Genomic DNA, 17812 nt, shown 5'->3' on the forward strand with positions numbered 1-17812 from the left:
ATGTTACATAGCAACTCACCGATGTAAAATTGGACCATCTTTTCCGTCCTCAAGCATATCACCCTCGACGCTGTCTTCACTCTCCTCAATTTACGTCATCGCTGCTTCGAGTGATCGCAAATAAAACATCTTCAGCAGAAAAAACTTCTTTTGACGATCCATTTGATGAGATAATCCGTCCAGTAAGTAAGACGCGAAAACAGATGTTGACTGGGGAACCGTCTTTTTACTATGGCTTGTTTGTTGTCAAATGGCGGGGTGTGGTCACAGCCTACGTCGCAGGTTAGCTCCTCAATAGAGAGTGGCTGATTCAAATAAATAAAAAACATCTTGTTCATGAGGAATTTAGACTTCCGGGTATCGTTGGAATCGTGCACTGCTTGGCTACATTTTCTATCAGTCATATAATTTCAATTCTTTCATTGGCTTTCGTTGTAAAGACAAAATAATAGGATCAGCATATCATGACATCAAAAAAACTGACCGCAGTGTTTGGATATTTTGACCTATATATTGCCTATCTTTGTATTTGTGTGTGTGTGTGCGGTCTTAATTTGTTCATTACACTCTAAGCAACACACCCATATAACGTTCGGCTACCGGGAGTCTGTTTTTATGCATAATTTTATTGCATAACCGACAAGTATGATACTTCACCCTGAAGAAACTTCGATGTAAACAAAGGAATAACCATCGATGTTACAACGTTATTGTTTCTTTGGACTAAAAATGCTCTATGGGATGTTATTCAGTGGACCCTCACCTTTCCATTCAATCTGGAACTTTTAGCAGTGGATGCGTGTGTGGCTCGTTATTACGACACTACTGGTATGTACTCCGTTTTTGATTACGTGTGTTTTGATCTGTACTGCTTACATAAATGCAAGAAATACATTCGTTATAAGCTTTTCATCGAAAAACAGAGCTCTATCATCGATGCTTGAGGCTTACACCTTTAAAATGATATATAGTTTGCCAAGATTAATGATGTTCTTTCACGTTAAATCTATTCATAAACATTAAACTTGTGGGGGGAAAAAACTCTTCCGTGCGCTGGCGCTCTGGCAAAGGTTAACAGGTTAAGGATGAGGTAGTTGGACCTTTTTGAGTTGAAGATGGACTGAAACTCAACTCTCAAACCTACTGCCAGTTTCTGGTAGTATTTTCATCAAGCAGTGGTACAGGAAGAAGTCCTCAGCATTCAAGAAGGTCTTGATCTGTATGCAGGACAATGCTCCATCACATGCATCAAAGTACTCCACTGCTTGGCTAGCAAGCATGGGTCTCAAAGATCCCCAAATAATGACTTGGCCCCCTTCCTCACCTGACTTAAATCCTACTGAGAACTTGTGGTTGCAGCTTCAGTGAAAGTTGATCGTGAACAGATCAAGAAACTGACAGACCCCATGGATGGAATGTTCATGGCAGTTATTGAAAAGAAGAGTGGTTATATTGGTCACTGAATATTTTTGAAAAGCCAAAAATGTTATTCAATAGTCATTTTGTGTTTCTTATTTGTTGCACCTACTCTAAACATTTTAAATAAACAATTTAGTTGGGAGAAATTCTCTTTGTAATTTAGTTGCCTAAAAATTGTGCACTAATAATTGCCAATAATTGTGCACACTTATATATTCCCTGAGAAAGACAAAAATCACTTTTTCTTTGTTAAACATTCAGGTTTGAGGTTCTATAACATTTTGGATTGACTGAGAGCATTGTGTTTGTTCAACAATAAAATGAATCCTGAGGAATACAATTTGCCTAATAATTGGGCATGCAGATTACAGTACAAGAGCTGAACGAAGATGTACATATGACATGTATATGAAGTGAGAAAAGAACATTTTCAGCACAAGGTTTTAAATTTAGGAAGAAGTAGCAGCCAGTCATAATTAAAGGGATAGTTCACCAAAAAATATTTACTCATCATTTATCCCCATTTCCTTCCAATTCCATATTATTTTCTTTCTTCTATGAAACAAAAAAAGAAGCTAGACAGAATGTCCAAGCTTTAGTTTTCCACAAAAGGAAATTTATTTGTTCTGAAAAGCTGCAAAAATTCCAAAAAAGTACTATATAATTATCAAAAATTTATAAAATCATAAAAGTCATCTGATGCAGGGGTTGGTAAAGATATCTATTTTCAATGCATTGTGATATTAATTTGAATGATTCATTCAAGCGATTCTTAAATCACCCCATTTGCAACCAAATTTTGCATTATGTGACTAAAATGTAGAGTATATATTTGGCAACTTGCAGGTAAATGTTCAGATTTCACTCACCAGGGATTTTGTAGTATATAGTGCTGTAGGATTCAGCAGCAGGATCCTTTTACCGTGTGTTGAGAGTAAAATCTTTTCTGTGTAATTTGTATCCAGAGACGAGATCCACACAACATATTTGTCATCGAATAATACCTTTTTTATACCTGTCTCTTTTAATACCCTTCCTTTATTTACAGTCAGTTCATTGTTGATCAAAAACAACCAAAAATAAACATTAATTCTAATCATGTATAGCACAGATGAGGTAAAGCCACTCAGTCTCTATTATTACCATGTGCTCATTTACAGATGCTCTTAAAGAAATGCCGGTTTTCTTAAAGAGAAAGAACCAAATTTTCATCACTTGTTTAACAAATCAATTTTAAAAACTATGCAATTAAACAATACAAATTTAACAAAAATAATATATGCAATATAAAGGGATATTATAACTGAAACACCAATATGAATCAATATTGAATTGAAATCTGAATCAAATCGAAAACTTGTTAATTGTATTGTGATCTTAATCGTAATTCATTTACTTTTAGGACAGTTTCATGTCTTTTTTTGGAGCTTGGCAGTATAAATTATCATCCATTTTCACTTGGACATGTGCAAATGCTCTCATTTTGCATTTTACAGGAGAAAGAAAATAATACGATTCAATAGTTAGAATGAAATGAGAGTGAGGAAATGTTGACAATTAAAATTTTTGGATTAACTATTTCTTTAAGCTCTAGTATATTAATTATGGATTTTTGTCAAAGGGTCTCCAGTGGTCTAATATTGGCTGTGCATATATCAATCCACCATAAGTAATCAATGGGTTGAAGTAAAACTCATTTAAACTTTAAAGCCTTCCATAAAACTGCAGCCCTGGTGGAAAATTCAGTGTCAGTCACAAGAGCTGAGTGTCTGTCAGAGATTTAGACACTCTCTCCCAATTTCCCAGACATTTCTGCTCCAAATGTGCATCTGTACTCCCAGCTGTCTGCATGAGAGCAGCCAGTCTATGACACTCTCTACACACAGACACATGGCAAGTCATCATTTCTGTAAATGCTATGGCATAACAGATGGCTGCCTGTGGTAAATACGGCTAACTTGACCTGATGAAATAGCACAACATTCGATCCAAGTCATTATCTTATCAAGCTAATTGCAGAGGGCTTCACAAACCAGCAAGAACAAAACATTTTTAAATTCGAATGCGATATTAAGAAGGGTCCAGTATGAGTCATTATAATTAATGGTGTTTTTTTTAGACTGTTGTTAACCTCCCTGCTGTAAAATAATACAGCTTAAACCAGCCCAAGATGGTTTTCTGGTCTCAGTTGGTTTAAACTGATCTAGTAGGTCTCCCAGTCAGACCAGCTGAAAACTGCCCAGAACTTCACTAAAACCAGCGAAACAAAACAGGAGGATAGGCCAGCTAACCTTCTTAGGCAGGTTTAACTGTTTTATTGTTCAGCAGGGCTAAGAGTCTGTCAGTGAGGGTAGAAGACCTAAGGAGAACACCTTTGTGTCTGTTATGTCAGACTTATAGTCTTTAAAGTGGGGAAAACAAAAGACAGACAGTGAGATAAACAAGACAATGTTACTTACAGGTGAGAGGAAAAGTGAATAACAAAGAACGCGAGAACACAGATAGCTGGATCACAAATATTGAGTCGCAAACCTACAAACAAATTAAATAGAAAAAAAAGTCAGCCTTTGCTTCTGTCAGAAAACATGAGCACATAGAAAAACAATTAGCAAAAGAATGCATTCTGTGTGAACGCCCCCTTAGGAATTCTAACCTAAATTGAACCTAATAAATGAGGCTGGATTCATGAAAAATGTCTTACGAAAAAAATAGGAGAGTTATTAGGATAAAAGTAAAGTTCATAAGCAGGTATCTATTAGGGTTGCCAACTGTATTAGTTATAAGTATTAGTTGGGACGGCACGTATATACTGGCCATAATGAAGAGGCCTAGTGTATCCCCTACTTAATGTTCAGCTCTTGAGGACATGAACATGCTCGCAGAAATTAGTGGAAAAATTACAGGTCTACATAGCCCTCTCGTTACTACCATAAACAACCAGACAGTTCCACCAATGTCAAGGCAATTCAATTTGCTTCGTATGCTGGCATTTTTGATACGATGATTGAAAGTGAAGCGCTGCTAAGCTGTTGGTGTCCCCTTATCTCCAACTCTAAATGTATTAGTTGCTCCAGTGTCTGCAGGTCTACCGAGCATTCCCTGCGCAAGAAAACTTCTGTGTTCCTCGGGACTTGTTCTGTCTTCCTCTGCCTCCCCTGTTTAATATTTTAGCAGCTCAACATCAAGGGAGAACATGGTTAAGAGAGAGTGAGAGAGATAGGAGATGTGAGATGAATGATGTGTGATAATAAGACAAAATATATTTAATATGAATCCTGGAATAGATCTGCATGGGTGGCCTTTTAGGTAAAATTTAAGGTCTTGGCTTTGCACAGAGGATGTTTTTAAATGCAAGGTTCAATTAAAACACCGAGTTCCAGGGTCAGGCATGAGTCAACCAGAATGACACACTTACAATGTTGAATTATGGATTTATTTAGCTAATTAGATTACATTGTTCAGGAAAGGTGTAATTCAAGACATCTTTAAATGTCTTACTCTTTGGCCGATTCATTGCTTCTAATTAGCACCATTAGAAGCCAGACAATTGTCATTTCACCTTAAAACCTTTAACTATCATGTGCCAATTTAATTGCATCTATTGAAAATTAAATTGCCAGAGCTTTAGACTTGAAGAATGAATATATTCTAAGATTCCTTCAGATGAAATGAACCATGAAATGATAAGGATAATTGTTGCTTGTAATAGTATCTGTATCATCAGTGAACTTGATAATAAGAGCCTTGTAACCTGAAATGAAATTCAGCTGTGCACTGCTGTCTACCAAGGGTATATTTTTACTTTTCCAAGCTTTGTTCCTGCTGGTAAAACTATGTGTATGTAAATCATCGGCCTTAGTTTTATGGAGCAATGTTTGAGTATAGAGCAGTAGATGTTAGCAAGAGTATACATTTATAGGGATATTTCATTTATGATGTTCAAAACCCACAAGACATCATCCAACATTGTCATCCAGTTTTTCTGGCTCTTTAATTCTTGATTATCTGTGCTAGTGTATTTGTGTATGAGTAAAGGAGTTATACCACTAAACCAACTTAAAACAACTCGATTTTGGTGGGCGATGACACTCAAACCAATTGTTTTTGCTGAAATCTTGCCCTTGTCTCTCGGTCACACTCGCCGATTAAATATTGATAGAGGAAAAAGACTAAACAACTGCATCTGACATTGCTCTCCAATTCCTTGTCCTGTATTTAATTTTGTCAATGAATTGGCAAAAGAAATGTAAGCTTAAGCATAGTTCTAGCAGGAAGATCTCGGGATTCATTCTATCAGGCATCTCATCCAATCACATTACAGCCTCTGCTTTATAACCCTGCCAGCTGACTCATATTGTTCACTGTGATGAGGAGGAGGGCGGGCTAATCAGCCAGGAGGGGGATAAAGATGAGCCGGAGGCAACAGTTCAGGAGAGATATATATATATATATATATATATATATATATATATATATATATATATATATATAAACCAGTCTAAGATGGTTTGCTGGTCTCCCAGCTAGGCCAGACTGGTTTGTTTGTTGGATTTAGAGGGGTTTTGGGCACTTGGCATCAGGTCAGAATGGGAGACCATCTTAAATTAGCTAAGACTAGCAAACCAGCATAGGCTGGTTTAAGCTGCTTCACCAGGTTGGAGATTGCCATAGTCACAAGAGTCACTCCAACTCAGGCCATGTCCACACTAATATGTTTTCGTTTGAAAAAAAAAATGTTCTCTATGTTTTGGCCTACCATCCACACTGAGACAGCGTTTTGTCAGTGAAAACGAATCTTTTGAAAACGCTCTCACAAGTGAATAAAATGTAAAAAGCCGTCTTCATGTGTGTGGACTGCAAAAACTGATATATCTGTAAAAGATGATGTATTTTTTGTTATGTTACGCAGTCATGTGATCCATTCAACAAAAACAATCAAAGTGGCGGCCTGTATTATAATGGCGCTGTTGTGTCTGATATTCACTTTGATAGCGTTTTAAAGATATATGTTACTTTGTACAGCCTTCACATTGCATTCCTTCGAAGGCGACAGGAAGTTTACTTGCAATTGGTGTTTAATGAGGGAACACGAGGACAACAGAATTTTTTGCATGCGCAGTAAGGCATTTAAGCATTTTTAAAACATGTCAGTGTGGACGAGCAACTTATGTTAAATGCTTAAAATTGGCAGTGTGGACAGAGAGCGTTTCAAAAAAGAAAACAGTGTTTTCAAATGTATCTAAATGAATTTAGACAGAGCCTCAGTGATAACATCAAATATATTGGATGTTGTTGGAGGGTCATTGCAGCTGTTAACGCCCACCTGTGTACTGACTCCCATTCTGAACGACTATTAAAATTAAGCTTACGACTGAAAAATCTGCAATTGGGACAGCGGCCTTAATGAGTGTTTAAGCATGTGTGAATATTTTCTTGTTTCATGCTGTGTCTGTTGTTTGACTTCATTGTCACTTTCCATGTGTCAGTTTCCTTAATAATTACACCTCTAAGCTGCTTTCCTAAATGCCACTTAAAATACAGACTCTAGAGCTAAACATTAACAACACAACAGCCAAATGTGTAATTACTGTGTAAATGTTATGGTACAGTGCCTCACTATTAATATTTGAAAGAAACTTCAGTCTTGCATGGCTGCTGCTGGTTGTCTGATCCACTCTGTTAATTTGAGAGATTGTGCTACTTTGTACTGCTCCACAAGATCATTACTGTAAGATGCACCGAGAAGCTCTCATCTGCTCACTAAGACAATTACTACACAAATACACTTTGAAAAAAGCAGTATTAAGGTCATGGCATGTATTCCATAAACCCAAAACTGTGTGATTGGTTTTATTATCACTGTACACATAAGGAAGTCTTTTGAGGTTCCAGCTATGAAACACCAGATGGCACCATAGAGAATTGGGGTTTTTATTGTTGTGTTAATTATTGACATTACAAACTCCTGTGTTTATTCCATTACTGCAATCACCTATATATTCAAGAGGCAAAACATTTTAAATCTTTTGTGTGATAAAATCCCTTACTAAACCTTTTCTGTTTAAAGATATAGCCAATTTTACAACTTCATTCCCACGTCAATGTAACATCAACAAACCCTAAAACCCTGAAATGACTGTAAACATGACAATTTAAACAAATTTATAGCTCAAATAATACAGAGTTTGACAGAAAAATGTATGTAAGTGCTTTTAGAAAATTAAAAGCTTCACATTTCGGCCTTAAAACCCTCCAAAAATGGACCATATTCACTTCCAAGTGCCTCACATGCTTCACTTTTTGTTAAAGAAAAGGAAGGACGAGTCAAAATGATTTCTATGTGGTAATCAACACAATCATGCCAAAAATGCTGTTGATTGAGATTAACTTGTATTGAACCTGGAATATTCTTTTATTCTAAACCATTTCCCCTTATTAGACTTAAGCACTAGGCTGCTTTCACTGGGTAAGACAATAATCATGATGGTGGAGAAGAGATTATTCAAGGCCTGCCATAGTGTACAGCTCCCTAAACTTCTAGCAGCCAATGAAATAGCAGTGCTGCATTTAGCCTTCATGGTTCACAGACTCCACCAAGATGTATTGTCTGACTGCAGGCCAAAGTTTGATTTCTGATTACAGAATATCTTCTCTAGGCTGACACTTCTGTGAGTCTGTCTTGTGGCCCACCCCAATGCAGTGATCAGAGATGGTGAAAAAATTTGGGAAAGTTACTGAAATGTCTGGTCTATATCAGTCCACCAACCTGGAATGGCCAACTTACTGGGTGAAATATGCTTAAAACAATACATCAAACAGCTTTGAAGGTATTAGATGTTTGGATGCCCAATTTAGTTTTTTCTCAAGCAAGGGCTGGATCGAGTGGAACAGTGATGTAGACCGATGTAGAGGAGATCTTGGTTGGCTTTAAATAAGGCCTATAGCAGAGGCAAGCCAAGACAACAGGTATAGCTTTCTATCTAGGACCTTCAGCTGAAGGTAGAGTCCCAGATGCTGGCTTTTAGGTTTCTTGGTTCATTAAAGTCTTGTAATGTAAATACAGTGTATGAGTAAAAGAGTTATACCACTAAACCAACTTAAAACAACACAGTCATGTGGCAGAGCTGTGCAGTGCATAAAATCATGCAGATATGGGTCAGGAGCTTCAGTTAATGTTCACATCAACCATCAGAATGTATAAACAATGTGATCTTAGTGACCGTGGCATGATTGTTGGTGCCAGATGGGCTGGTTTGAGTATTTCTGTAACTGCTGATCTCCTGGGATTTTCATTCACAACAGTCTCAAGAATTTACTCAGAATGGTGCCAAAAACAAAAAGCATCCAGTGAGCGGCAGTTCTGTGGATGGAAATGGCTTGTTGATGAGAGAGGTCAACAAAGAATGGTCAGACTGTTTAGAACTGACAAAGTCTATGGTAACTCAGATCACTGCTCTGTACAATTGTGGTGAGAAGAATAGCATCTCAGAATGCTATTCTGAGATGTGGGTTGGCGCTATTTTGGTGGCACAAGTGGACATTGTGGTTTTAATGTTGTGGTTGATCTGTATATATATATACACACATACACGGGTGCAGTGGATAGTGCCTAACTTTAAAGCTTAAAAATGTATCATAAATGTAGTCCATGCAGCTTATGCATCATATTTCAAGTCTTCTGAGTCTTCCGCATAAGAAAGAGAGTCAAATGGGTTTTGAACAACATGGAGTAAATTATGAAGGAATATAAATTTTTGGGTGCATTTACATTTAATGGCATTTCAGTTTCAGCTTTGGTATCAAAATTGGTATTAAGAATCATTACATTTCACCAACATTGGCATAGTCCACAGAATATTTGCCAACCCTAAATAACTTCAAATCAAAATGTAGTAAAACCTCCAAAATTCCAAATGAAAAAACATCACCTTTTCTCCAATAAAAAGAGTTTACCACTTGTGATGTCTGGTGATGGTAAACCTGTCATCCTGCAGTGCATCAACATTTCACCTTCAAACATGTAATGCGTTGGCTCTTGTGGAGAAGGTCAGTCTTTATATATCTATGATCTGACTAATTCTGTTCCAGACACCCTTTGTGTTATGCATTAGATCAGATAAAGAGGACAAGAATAATAGAGCAAATGAAGCATGTGTTTAAATGTGAAGAAAATAAGGAAATCAAATGTCTGGTTTAGCGCAGTGAGCTTTCTGGTCAAATCTCATCTCACTGTATTATTAATGTATTAATATACTTATTAAAATTACTTCCATGCCCGATTATGTCATCAATAATATATTGCATAAAGTGTGTTTTCTTCCACAGACATGCCACTTATTCCCAGACCGCCATTAACCTGTTTGTCTTCCAGGACACGTTTGCCTTTCTCTATCTCTCCTGATGGTTGTTTCATCCATTCTGTCCAACTATTTCACTATATTTAATAATTTTCCCCTCTTTCATTTTGTACTACAACCATGGAAACTAATGTTAGATTTAAGTATAAATATTGCACTACCTTGCTGAAAGAAAATAACTGAAATAAAGCATATGTAGCTTAAAGAGGCATTTGCTGGTCTTAGCTAGTTTAAACTGATTTAGCTAGACTCCCAGCCTGACTACATGAAACATCTAAAACCCTCTAAAACCAGAAAATCAGACTAGCATGGCCAGGTTGTGAAACAAACTAAGACCATCTTAGGCTTCTTTTATTTTTCAACAATCCATCATATTATCCATCTATAGACATTTATCTTATTGTCTGCAGAAACTCTAAGCAGTAGAACCGTGTCTGTTCTTATTATCATATATAGAACTATATTAGCATATATGTCTCGGTCTCAATCTGATTAGGAGAGCACATTTACTGTGTCCTTTCTCTGTTTATTTTACTGTTTTCTTTTCCACTCTCTCTATGTAGTTGTGTTTTTGGCCTCATTAGAAGGAGACCCTCATAACCAGGTGTCCTCACAGACACAAACATACTCACTCACACAAACACTGTATACGAGTATGTGTTTAAATGTCAGAGGAGCAGCATGAAGAGGGCACTGCAAAAACAATATGCTCTATGTCTGTAATAAGGTGCTTGTAAATAATGTAGATAGTATGGTTTTGCTTCATCAATAATGTGTGGACCACAACAAAACATACATATAAAAATGTGTTTTTCTCTTAAAAATGAGCTGGTGTGTCGAATCTGGACAACTTTGTGCAATGGATTAAAATTAAAGCATGTGAAACAAACAGTTTTTGGGACACTAAAGCCCTCTTTCACTGATTAAGAGCAGTGAATCACTGCAGTTGTTTACCAAATGGCCTAATATACTGTATGTACAGAAAATGGTCTCACCAAAATATCCCTCTGTATTTTTCTATAATGCAAAATTGAAGGTTGGATTAAGGTATTATTTTGAATTCAGTTTAAAACCGTGAGCACATTAGGTGACATTTCTATAGCCTTGGCTCATTTTGACCATTAACTGAAAACAACAAGACTGTTTTCACTTTTTATTTCATCTGTTTTTTTTACACACACACAAACAAAGACAAACATCCCCCATTTAGCCTTAACAGACTGTAGGGGCAAGTGCTGTTAGCAAGCACCTATCAAGGCCGGAACGGTACGCAAGGGGGTGGGTGGCCAGCACCACGCCCAACCGCCTTTGTCTCCCCAGTGGCGATGTTTTACACACCGCACCAGGTACTCATTTTTAGGCTGAGTCGACCTAGGGGAGGCCCGGGACCGGTTCAGATAATCGTTACTGGTGTTGGCCATGAGCGGGAATTGAACTCGGGTCGAGTGGAAGAGTGATGTAGACAAACACACACACACACACACACACACACACACACACACACACACACACACACACACACACACACACACACACACACACACAAGGTCAAACATTTCTGGTTTTACTATCCTTATGGGGACATTTGGTCCCCACAAAGTGATAAATACACGCTCACACACACACACACACACACACACACACACACACACACACGTTGTGTTTCCATGTTTTATGGGGACTTTCCATAGACATAATGGTTTTTATACTGTACAAACTTTATATTCAATCCCCTAAACCTAACCCTACCCCTAAACCTAACCCTCACAGAAAACTTTCTGCATTTTTACATTTTCAAAAAACATAATTTAGTATGATTTATAAGCTGTTTTCCTCATGGGGACCGACAAAATGTCCCCACAAGGTCAAACATTTCTGGTTTTACTATCCTTATGGGGACATTTGGTCCCCACAAAGTGATAAATACACGCTCACACACACACACACACACACACACACACACACACACACACATGTTGTGTTTCCATGTTTTAAGGGGACTTTCCATAGACATAATGGTTTTTATACTGTACAAACTTTATATTCTATCCCCTAAACCTAACCCTACCCCTAAACCTAACCCTCACAGAAAACATTCTGCATTTTACATTTCCAAAAATCATAATTTAGTATGATTTATAAGCTGTTTTCCTCATGGGGACCGACAAAATGTCCCCACAAGGTCAAACATTTCGGGTTTTACTATCCTTATGGGGACATTTGGTCCCCACAAAGTGATACACACACACACACACACACACACACACACACACACACACACACACACATTAGTGCGGCTATCCTTATGAGGACTCTCCATAGATATCAGTAATTTGGTAACAGACTGATGAGGGTAGCATATACAAAAAGCATATTTATTTACAAATATGTATTCCTCAAAAGTACTAAACGGACTGGAATCGTAAGAGGAATTGGAATCCCTTACATTTACCATCCCTATTTGCAAATGACATTTTGTGTTGACTTACAAATTGTTTTAGATGAAGTACATTATGTCACATGACATGTCAACTACCAACTAGGTGTGACGCAACTCCTTTACTAACTGGTGCTTTTATATTCAAGTCTTTTTTGTTCTCTTTTTAAGAATGTTTTGTAAACAACAATTCTTGAAATAGCTACACTGTCACTGTTCAAAGATACACTTAAATCATTGTTTCAAACCTCTCTCAGAAATGTCTTTGATCCCTTCGAAACGAGAGTCGACATACAGCTCTACATTTCAGAAGTGTCAAAGGTTTAGTTCTCAAGTGACATGAAGCAAAGCTCGCAGTTACAATGTGAAGCTCAGACCGGAGAACGTGTGTGTGCGGTGATGCTTATCTATCCCAGCAGTCTTTGAGGTGCTGTTATTCTGAGATCATACGCATGCACTCCAAACAGAGAAAAGAAAGAGAGAGGAGGCAATATAAGCACCATTGGTGTGAGAGTAGGATAAACAGAGCAGCACAGACAGAAGACAATGCTGGGGGTCCAGTATAAAAGAAATCTGTAAAAATGAGGGTCTCTGCATGACTGAGAGGAAGAGAGGGTAAGTGAGGATCTAAACAAAATATTTAAATGTGAGTTCAGATCCCAGATATAATATACACCTCTGCACATTTAGTCATTTTTTTTCCACTTAAAATGTTTTACTAGTTGTACATCTAAAGAATTAAGCAGTTCATTTGACAAGTATGTTTAAAATGTGCACGCTGAAATGAGTCATATAGGGGTGGTACCCCCTCGTGCTGAGATCATCCTAGATCTAGTTTATCTAGATTTGTTCTTGTAGCTTTAATATTTTTATCGGTGGAGGCATCACAACACCCATGCGTTCTGTTCTATTCTGTGGTGCTCCATCCAGCTGTTTTTGGTGATTCCACGCTTGCGGTGCCATTTGCATCCCTCTGACTAAACATTTGCCAATGTGCATCTAGAGTAAATTTAGAATTAAGGTAAATTACCTTCATGAAAACATATTGTAAAAAAAATCATTATACTCTCTGCTCTCGGAGTACACTTTAATAGAAAAATAAAACATTATTTTGGCATTATTTTTAAGCTCCATCATTTGTATTATGCTTAAAAACATCTGGTCATGAGTAATTCATTAATATTAAGAAAACAATTAAATTTTAGTTGTGCCCCATAATACTGACACAATCCTGTTACTTGGAAACATTCACCTCCATTAAATATTGAATATTACACAAATCCCATGTTCAGCAGAAGGTGACATCATCTTAATTTCCTGAATGCCTTGGGAAGACAAAAGGTACGTTACCTCATAATGTTTTCTGTTTTCAGTGGCATTCTGAACTTTACAGAGGAGGTACTAGTCAAATGTCAAAACTGTTGCCTAAATTATAGATAAAAGTAATTAATTATTTACAAATAAATATTTTTTTGTGTATCTGTAGAATGCCGTCAATGTCCACACAACATTAGCAATGACACTAGCTATATTTTGTGTTTGCTTATTTAAAAAAATAAAATACAAAAATAAAATATTTCTTGTTTGGTCCCAAGAAGATGGAGATTGAAAAAGAGGGGAAAAGTCAGAGAAATGAAACACAATGTCTTACTCTATGTTCAACCCTGTTACCTAATATTTAACCCTGTAACTTCATTGTTTTGTCACAAAATTAAAAATAAATCACTCCTGTTTTTCAATCACTATTAGTCCATATTTATTTTCACTATTTTAATCAAATATTATAAATATGTTTGACTGGGCTTGTGGGCTCTGTTAAAAGGAAAAACAACATGTTTCTCAAACCTTTAAAAAAAAATCTAAATAAATATTTCGTATGAGGCTAGACCTTTTTTTGTTTTCCATGGAAGACAGAAAGTCTTAGTTTGGAACAACATGATGGTGAGTAAATTATTCATTTTTGGATGAACTATCCCTTTAATGGTCAACAAGCTGTCTAGTCATCCAGACAACCCACCAGTTAGACGATTTTAAAAACAAATGGTTTTGATTTACATTACCACTTATATTTATAAAATTAGCAGGCACTTTTATCCAAAGTGACTTCCAAATGAGCTTAATACAGAACAAAATACAAGTACAGTTCCATAAGTACACGAGTAGTCAAATATAACCTCCCTATCATTGGACACTTTCAATTGTGTAATAAATTAATTATAGATGGCAAATGTGTCGGCCAACTGTGTGTTTCTATGATAACATCAAAACAAAATGTTTGTTTTTGTATGAGCTGAGGAGGAGTTCTGTAACTCAGTCCCAAACTCTTTATTTGGGGGCTCTTCATTCCTTTGAATCTCCGTTATTCAATCAGGATTAATGAAGTCTTACCTTGGCGATCTGAACACACCAGTTGAGCAGTAATTGGGAGCCAATGTTGTCCTTGTGCTCATGCACGTAGTCCAGCAGACACCCGTGGGGCATGAGCTGGGTGACCAGCTGGATGGTGGGGCTCAGGCACACCCCTAACAGACGGACCAGGTGAGGATGTTCCATGCTGGCCATGATCAGAGCCTCCTGGAGGAAAACAACAGCGACTAAGATAACAGAAATCCACAACCACTCACAATGTTTCACAATGTGTTCATAGAACGTGCAACAGTAAATCATCTATGTAAAGATAGCATCTTCTGAAAAGTCAGTGCATCCCTTATTGTATCATAAACATGTTACTCTGAATAATAGTATTTTCAAACGAGAAGACATTTAAATGACAAAAACAGAAACGCATAAATATTTGATAAAATAAAAAATAAAAATTATTTTATTGCTGTTTTAGTCTGTACTAAAACACTTGAGATGCATCTATGAAAAAGCTCCACAGACCTGTAATGAATGAATGCCGCACTATAATGGCCACATACACAGTGCACAGCTGTGAGACACATTTAAATGCAGGACTAAATTCCCTAAATTATCAGTCATGTATTCACAGAATTCATTTTGGTTTTGTGCATACTACACATATTTAATGTAAATACGGATGTCACTACCTGATTTATTTTCAGCTTACAGGTTTGGTACAGCTTAACCAAACCTATAGGAATAATTACGTTTTATATTGAACATATTTAACCTGTGGTGAACACAAAAGATGGCCCAGAGTACATAGTTATCAGGGAACAAGACAAAGAAGACAACACAGAATGTAAAAATATCTATATATAAGTTGAGGGGATAATTCAGAAATAATACCCAAAAGGTTATATTAACCTCAAAAGGTTATATTAATGTAATAAAAGATGCCTTGGCCATTAATATGATTTCCAAATGTTTGAACATTTAAAAAACTAAATCAGTAACAAACATCCTACATCACAGACACACACACACACACACACACACACACACACACACACACACACACAAACCAATTATATGAGCAATACATAAAATTACACACTTGACAGTTATATAATGAGCATTCAGGCTCCTGCTATTCTCCAGCTGCTGAAAAGATTGTCCAATCGTCCAATCAGCAGCAGAGCCCAGCGTCCACATATTGGATCTGCCTGCACGTGTTTCTTTTTTTTTAAACGTTTTTTTTTTTATGCATATTGCAGACACTTTTATCCAAAGCGACTTACAGTGCACTTATTACAGGGACAATCCCCCCGGAGCAACCTGGAGTTAAGTGCCTTGCTCAAGGACACAATGGTGGTGGCCATGGGGATCGAACCAGTGACCTTCTGATTAACAGTTATGTGCTTTAGCCCACTACACCACCACACTCACTGTGTCCTTATATGCATACTTCCTTGCTACATAGTACCAAAAAAGTAGCATGTCAAATGATTATGATACTCGAATACATACACATGTATTTCTGCACTCTGTAGAACTCACTGAAGACAGACACAAGCTGAACAAACATCAAAACGGACAGTCATTTACATGTGTATTCATCTGCGAATAACAAGAACACGTGCACAAAAAAATTACTCGTTTTAGATTGCACAAACTCAACAAGGGTGTGAAAGGGCCTTTGAAAAGTGTTTCATAGTTCTTGCATCATCTGAGAGGATGAACCAATTTGAAGTTTACATACATTTTTCCTTTTGAACTTCGGAAGACTTGAATATTCGCTAAGTGGAGGCTGAAAGAGACAAAAATAAGAGCTGCAAGCCTTAGATCACAGACTGATACTCACATCCATAAACTCTACGTTTGCTTTGGGGCCTGTCGCCTCGTTCAAGATCTTTATGGCCACAGGAATCTTCACAGTTTCACCTTCAGGTACCCAGATGCCCTGAGAACACAAAACAAAGAGATTTCTTGAAGCTAAAAACACATAATATGGAAAACTGCACTGACAAACAAGATTAACTAGGTTAAAATGTGAGCAGCTTTCCCTATGCAAAACTCACTGCCAATGGTTCTAGGGTGTCGTGAGTGGTCGCCAGGTTGTTGCTAAGCAGTTGTTTAGATATTTTGAGTGCTTTGTAGTGCAATTCAAGGGTGTTCTGGGTAGTTGCATACTGGCCCAAGTGAAATTAGCCACCCCAAGTTTCTATGATATTGTGGGGCAAAAATCCTTAGTCTTAAATAAATATCTGACAATTTAGGTTATGATTTTTCACATAAGATAGGATTGCATAGAGATAAAGATGTTTCTGTAATACAGTGGGAGATTCCTAGATGTGGCTTTAGTTCGTCCTTCTATGTATGTCTATTTTTTACCCATTTGATCATCTGCCAGGTGAAAATTGTGAGACTGATTTATTAGAAAAATTAAAAGCACACCCTTCTTCATAAATCTGCATGATTTGAGGTATCATCTGTGTCAGTAGGCCACACAGATTTACAAAAAAAAAATAAACCACATCTAACTATGGTATCAGTTAAAAGTAACATTAATCTGTTTTTTTATCAACCGTGATTTAGCTTCCTTACTCTGTCTCTCTGATAAGGCAGAAGTGATTACCTTGTAGACAGTACCGAAGGCCCCAGCTCCCAGGATCTTCACTCTTTTCAGCTCGGTCTCTTTCAGAATGCGCAGCTGGGCCTGGTTAGGGGCCGCACCGCTGGGCGTCAGAGGCTCCACCAACTGTGAAATACATAAAGTTGGGAGACTCTGTCAGTGATGCTGCAAATCTGGGACAATCAATCTGGACAATCAATCGATGTTCAGCCCTTAATTCAAATAAATTGCAAAGCATACACTATAGTTTATGAATTCCCTTTAATTTATTTAGTCTTTCTGTGCCATTATGTAGTGCATATCAGAGTGTGGGACTCCAATCAATGGATACAAATCCCCTGGTGATCAAGGAACTATAGAAATGCAAGAGAGTGACAGAGATAAGAGGAAAGCAAAGAGAAAAGATACAGGAATGAATACAGAGAAATAGAGAAGGTTAATCGGATAAAATTATGAGTGAGAGAGTGTGTAGCAGAGAGACTGTGAGTGAGAGAAAGCGAGGGAGAGAGGATAAATCAGCAGTTATATCAACCCTTTGCGGTGTCCCTCAGCTCATCACAGCCGCCTGATTAAAAAACAATGCAGTTCTTCATTTAAATGGAATAGTAAATCAGGAGCCTG

At 37.2% G+C, this 17812-nt stretch overlaps 1 protein-coding gene across 3 annotated transcripts in view; it reads right to left on the minus strand.

Moving 5' to 3' along the window:
• Nucleotides 1–17812, minus strand: part of LOC127658734 (receptor tyrosine-protein kinase erbB-4-like) — a 401640-nt gene that overhangs the window by 35604 nt on the left and 348224 nt on the right. For 2 of the 3 annotated variants that reach the window (XM_052148194.1, XM_052148191.1), the window contains 3 exons: nt 17195–17317; nt 16421–16519; nt 14602–14787 (listed from right to left, as the gene is read on the minus strand). In XM_052148194.1, the coding sequence (XP_052004154.1) occupies nt 14602–14787; nt 16421–16519; nt 17195–17317 (408 nt within the window). The remainder of the gene's footprint in view (nt 1–14601; nt 14788–16420; nt 16520–17194; nt 17318–17812) is intronic. The other variant, XM_052148193.1, reaches the window with a different exon arrangement.

This window comes from Xyrauchen texanus, chromosome 18, assembly GCF_025860055.1.
Source record: "Xyrauchen texanus isolate HMW12.3.18 chromosome 18, RBS_HiC_50CHRs, whole genome shotgun sequence".
Taxonomy (NCBI): Eukaryota; Metazoa; Chordata; class Actinopteri; order Cypriniformes; family Catostomidae; genus Xyrauchen; species Xyrauchen texanus.